We start from the raw sequence: 7659 nt of genomic DNA, 5'->3' as shown, positions 1-7659 counted from the left end.
TAAGATGTACCTGAGTGGGATTTTGTTTTTCACGTAGATGGTTGTATTGAAAGAATGCCTACATGTGGACTTTTCTCTGTGCATGAAATGCCTCTGCATACTTCTTGCTAGACTCACAGGAGAAAACTCTTCAAGAATTGTTTAAAGAAGCCCATCTATATGTTTATATACATATATATATAGGTATAGCAGTATCTAGATAATGTTCAGCTATAATCTCAAGAGATTTTTTTTCAGCACATTTTGTTCCTGGGCACAAGGACAACTACTGAAGTGTGATAAGCTACAGAACAGTAGATATATGATCTCTCCCTGTGCCCCAGGAAGGCATGGAACCTTGGTGTCTCCTAGCCTGTCTCAGCTTGAGGACCTTGCTGAGCTGAATACATGGCTTCTGCTATCACTGCCTGTGCTGAAAGGCTCTTAAACTCTTTGTTCACATCAGGCTTCAAGGAACAGATTGTTTCACTCTGTGTCTCTCATTTTTTCATTTTGGAATTTGTACTATTGCCAGATCTTCATGACACGGAAAATCACAGTTTCTTTCTGAAATGAAGGTTCTTGAGCCCATTACACTCAGACTGGCTTCTTTGCCTCTGTGTTTCACACTCTCTCAGCCCCAGATATTCCTACAGGTGAGAATTATATCCCTTGGAGGGACTGGTGTACAAAAGCCAGGAAAAGGTGTAATCTCATAGCAAAATAATGGGTGGAGAAAATGGGCTCTAGTGGTTGAGATTAAGCTGGAAAACTAAGAAGATGATGGGGAGAAAAAAAAATTAGCTGGGAGTGTCTAGCAGAATTTATCAAGGCAAATGACACCATCTCAAATATATTCCTACTAAAGTACTGTGTACAGGTTGTGACTATCTGGAAACAAAGAAATTAATTCCATAAGCCATAAGAATTCCAATCCATAAGAAGTTTTGGGTTTTTTTCCCCTCACTTCTTTTGACTTTGAAAGGAAAGAATGAATTTGAAATGGAGGGGAGTTGGACATGATGTGGCCAAATATTGTGAAAGACCCTTCTCTTTTTTTCTTGTCCCTTTGAAACCTTAATTCACTAAAGCACAAACCTGTGAGCAGTGGATGGTCAGACACGGGCCCTGCTGCAGGGAAGTAGTGAAAACTAAGACTATAACCTATGACACCTTAGACCTAGGGTAGCAGTGGGGCCTTTGTTTCTGTTTTTAACCCCAACAAGACAATATTGTTCATCTCCTCCCCTGCTGTGCTTTGTTTATGTTTCAGAATGAGAGAGAAAGGATTTTAACTTCACTAAATTCACCTTGAAGTAAGCATTTACCACAGAGAATTTCAACCTGTCTGAAATTACATTATCCTAGGACATAGCAAAGAACTATAAAGCCAGCTAAAGCACTGTGATAAAACATTGCTAACAAGTTTTCTCAACTGATTTTGAAGTCCAATGATTTTTTGAAGTATTTAGTTGATTCGTTGTTGTACTGACAGTGATTAGTTTTTATGACTTCTGTTCACCACTTACTGCTGATTCTTGTAAAGCTTTTCCATAGGTATTAAATCTCCACATCACAATTACTAAAAAGTTGATGATAGTAAATTACTTTTCTTTTTCTTTTTAAACTCTCAACTCTTTTATGATTTCTTAGGAGGAAGATCACACTAATCAAGTTTTCCCTGTCACACATGACTTACAGCTTTGTAAAGAAAAAAGCTTAACCTGATGTTGTTTATTAATATCTTACTTTTTACCAGAGATACATAACATCTTCTCCACACTTGACCCAGTTTGAAAAGGCAGGCTGTATGTCTTTTGAGTCTGTAGCTTGGATTATAAGAAAAAAATTAATTAGAATATGGCCTTTGTCTGAGAGAGGAACTGACACGCATTTATTAAAATCTGTAATCCATCACAGTTGAAGATTATAGAAGATTTTTTTTTTATGATTCTTATTTTTTTTCTAGATCAGAACCAATATGTGTGAGTAAAGAGATTATCTTAAGCACTTATGTTTTAAATAACTTGTCAGCATGCTAAGATGATGAATGTGATTACAAACATCTCTGGAAGAAACTTTGAATGACAGCTGATTTCTTGGATTACAATTTTAAAACGTCTGCAAAATATTTAGGTTGAAAGGAACGGTTATATCAAGATGGGATTTTAGAAAGAAGGATTCCTTTTTTGTTTTTGGTCCACAGATGCTTGAAAAAGCAAAATAGAACTAATTGGCCTAAAAATTACTTTGTGTATACAACTATATGAAACTGTAAATACACTAGCAGAAGATTACTTCATGCTTGTTATTTGGTATATGAGGCAACAAGCCAGTTTTCAAGAAGAAAAGGCTGAAGAAGTAGCACACGAGATGTTACTGCAGTGAAGTGCAGAAGTATAGTATCTGCTAATAAGGCTATAAAATATGGTTTTCAATTGGCCATAAAATCACAATTAACCTTTCTGGTATATACACCCCTAGAGATTAGGATATCAATTTTTTTAATATAATTTTCAAATAAGACAGGGGAAGTATGTAATATTGCTGTCCTTGTTATCCTAGATGTGCAAATGAAATTTATCAGCAAATCTGAGTGCTTTAGAGGAATTAGTAAGGAACCCTTAGGCCACTTGAAAAAGAAAACAATCCCTTTCTCTAAGCTCAACCATTATACACCTTTGTATGCACCAAATTTGTGCCTGAACACTGAAAAATGGGTATGTGTAATTCTTACAAAAAGTGCATTGTCTGGGGCAATGCACCTGTTATGTCCATTTTTAACTCCTGTCAACCCCCAAACTTTTTAATTTAAAATGATTCTAGATCCTATTTATCAAAAGAAATTAACTCCACTAGGGATACATTGCATGTTTGCTTGCATTTAGGAGTCCTAATCTCAGTCCTGTTCTTCCTGAACTTCCAGAATTACCAAATATGCAACCATGGAAAGGACCACAGGGTTAAAAAAAAAAAAAAAGAATAAAAGGTGTAAAACCTGAATAGAGATGTTTTGGCCCAGAAAAGAAGGTTCCCTCTGAATTATTTAATGAACTGTTTATATCCTTGAACTAAAGAGATGAGTACTTGTATCTGTGGGCATGTGGCTGGCACCCCTGGCCCAAGGCTGAGCAATCTGCGCAGAGCCTGGGAAACTTGCTGGAGAGAGCAAGAGTGAGCAGCTGACAGGAGTTAGGAAGTGTGCCATAAAGTCTGGTGGTTATGTGACACAGGCAGTTCATGGGAAGTTATGTGACGCAAAGCCAAGCTCTGGTGGAGACCTTTTGGAAAGGAAAGCTTGTGAGGATAGAAATACCAGGGAACTTGGTAACACCATTGTGGCTGAGATGATCTAAGTGGCAGCATCTGAGGTTTGACTTTTGGGTATGGGGTAGCAAAGCTAAGACCCATGAAAGTAATTGGGTAAGAATTTTTTTTTACCTGCAGAGATAGACAAGGTTGGAGAAACAGAGGCACTGTGGAAAACAGGGAAGTAATAAGCACAGGAACAAGGAGAGAAGGGGGGTAAAAGGTGCTTGTGCTGACTGCTGGCCAGCACCTCATCCATTCATGCTGTGTCTGACCATGGTCCTCTGTCCTGCCTCCTTCTGAAATCCTAGTCCTATTCTCTGTGTCATGAATCCTATTTCTAGCATCCTGTGTGTGTGTGTGTGCCTCCCTGTGTGGAACATGTGCACTGCAAGTTCCCTGGCTGGACCTGCACAGGGCCATTGGGCCCACGGGAATCATCCTGCATGCAGCTCTGGTGGATGGGGAAAGGGAAACCTCCAGGGTCCCAAGTCAAATGGATTCAACCACTCCATAACCTCTGGGACTGCACTGCTGTGGCTATAAAGAGAAGTGGTCAACGGTAAAAGAGAATTCAAGCACACTAATATTTTAACACAGTTTTATAAACCTCCTATGTTACACGGTCTAGATGGCCTTCAGTAGTCCCTTCCAACCTTATTACACCATCCCTGTGATTCGGTGATACATTGTTGTGTCTATATGATTATTTTTCTTGCAATAAAAGAGTGTAACAGCATGACAACAACTGCGTCACTACTAGGTATTTTGACATTTTGTGCCAGTCTGTCTCCTTGCCTAGGACCTTCATGCTCATTTCATGTATCAACAGTATGAGGATTCTTTAAAGATTCTGCTGTTAAGATTCCTCTAAATCTGAATTCATTTTGGCTTTGTTGCAGTGCCACCTTGCCTCAATCCCACACTGCTGAGGGGGTCTAGATCTATCTGCTGACACAGTGAGCTCCCTTACACATGCCTACTCTAGGACTCAGTCTACTAAAATCCCCAAGCTCAGATCAGGCCTTTCTTTTCCTATGCTTTGTTTTCATCTCAGATAGAGTCCATTATTTTCTGTGCATTCTACTCCAGAACACTATTTCTTCTATCAGTATTTCTACACAGCAACTGTGTATACTGTATAAAGTGAGAAAATAGTTGGTCTTTCTGCCCATGATGCCTTGGGAGGCATCCTGGAACAGAGGCTAGACAGTGTTAAAGGACTAAAGTAGGTATTTATTAAAAATGCCTTCAGTGGATACACCTTGGGAAGTACAAGACCCTGGCCATGGCTATATTCAATATGGAAGGTGGGTCATGAGTTTTCACACTTTTATGAGTTTTGGTCTGTTTACATATTGGGGTTAATTGTCCAATTACAGCTTCAGGTTATGAAGTCCCGTCCTCCCAGTTTGCTCTCCTCAATTCGCTGTTGTTTATACTTTTTGGGCCTGAAGCTGCAACAGTGTCCTTGGTTCTCGGCTGGAAAAGGATTGTTTTGTCTAACTAATCGTGCTAACACTTTTTATGAAGTTCAGTGTTATACACTAACGCAGTACAGAATCTGGAAAATATGAAAGCTAAAACTTAAGGCAAGACCCACGCTAGCTCTAAACAAACATTTCACTCCACTCCAGGCTCCTCCAGCCCTTCGGTGGTGCAACCATCAGTACAATCAGTATCTTTTCTCACCAGTTCTGAAGGTTACAGAAAATGATTGAGGCCAATTTGAAACATTTTGCTTTGGTTCTTGCAGAGACTGCTTGCTTTATTGCTTCCCGAAGTTTGGCCGCTCCTTGCCAAAGAAGGCAGCAGAGCTCAGCAGCTGAATGACTGATCTGAAGCCAAGCCAGCACAGAGGTGTCTTGGGAAGGGCTCCCTGAGCCACTTGGGACACCTGGCACAGCCCATTAACACGGGACAAGCAGACTGGCAGAGGTGGGAGGAGATGCTAAAAAAGGAGCTAAGGTGGGCATTATAGGTATGGGTAGGAGCAGAGATTAAAAACCATAAAAGTTTTCTACTAATGTTTCCTGAACTCATGGATTCTATAGGAGGAGCAGCTGTCTGCAGATCATCCTCAATTAAGTCCTTGTTCTTGTAAGTAAAAGCTCTCCTGCATGACAGTGCAGACTGTTTATGTGGAAGACTACTAAACACAGACTGGAATATTTATATTTATTTTTGCAATACCAGGGTAAAAACAATTTAACAATGCCAAGTATAGTGTTAGTCTCATAAAAAGTTTTCATTTCAAAACAAATTATTTCTAGTTCCCACAAAAAGTTAAAATCACATGCAGCTATATGAAGGTAAATTCCTTAAGATGCACAATTATATATCAGAAGACTTTGTTAAAGTAAAAACATACTGACTACATTATTTTAACAAGGCAATTACACAGAACTAGAAAACTGACTCTGTAGTAAAATATAAAAATCTACAATTATAAATATAAATTTGGTCCATGGATCACTACAGAAGTAGCAGTATTTACAGTAAGTATCAGATTATTATTCTAAATGTCTAATTGAAATCTTAAAATGTTGAATGTTATGTAGAACAGTATTTTATTTACATTCTACTATATTAAAAGTTGCATTTCTAGCAAATGTAAATTGTTATAAATACAGCGAATAAACCAAATACTAAACCCATGACATGTTTTTAATCAAGGATTCCCTAGCATCTATAAATACGGTAATTTTAAGTTAAAAGTAAAGCCAGATAAATCAAAAAAAACTAATACTGAAAAAACATACACAATTCAATAATTAGAAACACTGTAAAAGTCAATCAAGTTAGTCCAGATGTAACAATGTATTACAAGAAATCTTTCAAGAAAAGGCACACATTGTTAATGATAAAAGTTCCACAGTAAAGTTGTATATAACAGAAATGACTTGGTTTGAGCAACAGCTGGGGTCTGATTATATATATACTGACTGGACAGATTTTCCCCACCCAAAGTATAAAACTGAAAATGATTATGGTAAACTCCAGGTGTGATTGGTGTGATGCAGTGATGTGTATGTTTGATTTGATGTGCTAATTAAACTAAGGATTCTAAACTTTCAGCTGCGTTTCCATCAGGTAAAGCTGAGCCATTACTGTCCATGGATGCTGAAGGGTTTTCTTCTTGTCTTGTGCTGACGAGGCTGAGAATAGCTTTGTATAGAAACTGGTACTGTTCCTGGAGAAGAAAAGAGGATACGCTCAGGATGTTGGCAGAAATAGTTATCTTGTGACACTGTTGCTCAAAATTAATTAACGGCTGATGTGTCAGTCTGTTAATGTACTGTGCTCCAGAATTTACAGTGCTACTTAGCAGCTTTATTATTTTCTGACTAATGGCTCCCCCTGTACACAATGTAAAGCACAACATTAGGGAACATGCTAAAAGTAGGGGAGAAAGCTGTATTTTAAAATAAATATTATATGCTGAATCTGATCCTTGTTAAAGTCAATTGCACATCCGGGGACAGATTAGAGTTACTGTTTGTCTGTTGGCTTTATTCTCATTTTTTTTGTCATCTGAATTCTTTCCAGGAAGATTTATTTTTCTACAGCACCTCTGGAAGACAGTTTTGATTAATTCATTCAGAAACTAAGATGCAAACAGTTCAGTAATGTTGTCCTAAGATCTAAGCATGCTAATAATGTCACACATAGGGAAAAAAAAGCACACATTTTGCTTATTACTTACAATGTCTGTAAAGATTCCAGGCCTCATCAGATTTATCATCTTTGCTACATGGTAAACATCCACTGAATTCTCATTTTCCAGTTGATGCATCAGAGTTGTTAATGCACAGAAAGTGCCTGCTGTCACCCCTCCATGCCTTTGTAAAGTAAAACAAAACAAAACTCTAGAAACTGGGTCAAGTTTTACAGCTAGAGAAAATACAAATTCTGGGGCAAACTGGTAAGATGAATTTCTGTCATGTGGTATCTGCCATATCTGAAACAGCTTTGCCCAGCACTGCCTTAAAAAGACGTTCACAGCACCTGGCTACAACTTCTTGGAGTTACTTCTCTACAACCCTCTACTAGCCAAAAAAGATTTGGGTCCTTCAGTGTTTCAACATTTTGTTATTTTTTGCCATTATTGAACAGCTGGAGAAAGGTATGGTGCCTAATCTGAACAGTTAATTCTTTCAGTAAAAGGCAATGAAGTCTTAACTGACTTCCTCTCTAGTGACCTACCTGATAACCATCTAGAGTATCAAAATCATAAAACTGATATGAAGTATGATAAAATAAAAATGTTTCTCTTGTTGATGCAGCTGGAGCAGTAGCATCACCACTACTGTTAAGTGCAGACTTTCTGCCTTATTTTGGCAACTTTCTCTCAGTGAAAGGATGGTTCTA

General features: G+C 38.1%; 1 protein-coding gene across 1 annotated transcript in view; it reads right to left on the bottom strand.

Moving 5' to 3' along the window:
- Positions 1-5449: 5449 nt before the first annotated feature.
- Positions 5450-7659, bottom strand: part of LOC131592094 (receptor-type tyrosine-protein phosphatase zeta-like) — a 108494-nt gene continuing 106284 nt past the window's right edge. Inside the window, exons 28-29 of the mRNA XM_058863371.1 lie at positions 6995-7130; positions 5450-6481 (exon numbers count right to left, since the gene is read on the bottom strand). Coding sequence (XP_058719354.1) covers positions 6341-6481; positions 6995-7130 — 277 coding nt within the window. The 3' untranslated portion in view covers positions 5450-6340. The remainder of the gene's footprint in view (positions 6482-6994; positions 7131-7659) is intronic.

Source organism: Poecile atricapillus, chromosome W, assembly GCF_030490865.1.
Source record: "Poecile atricapillus isolate bPoeAtr1 chromosome W, bPoeAtr1.hap1, whole genome shotgun sequence".
NCBI classification, from domain to species: Eukaryota; Metazoa; Chordata; class Aves; order Passeriformes; family Paridae; genus Poecile; species Poecile atricapillus.
The sequence above is the reverse complement of the archived record's forward strand: the minus strand, read 5'-3'. Positions and strand labels throughout refer to the sequence as shown.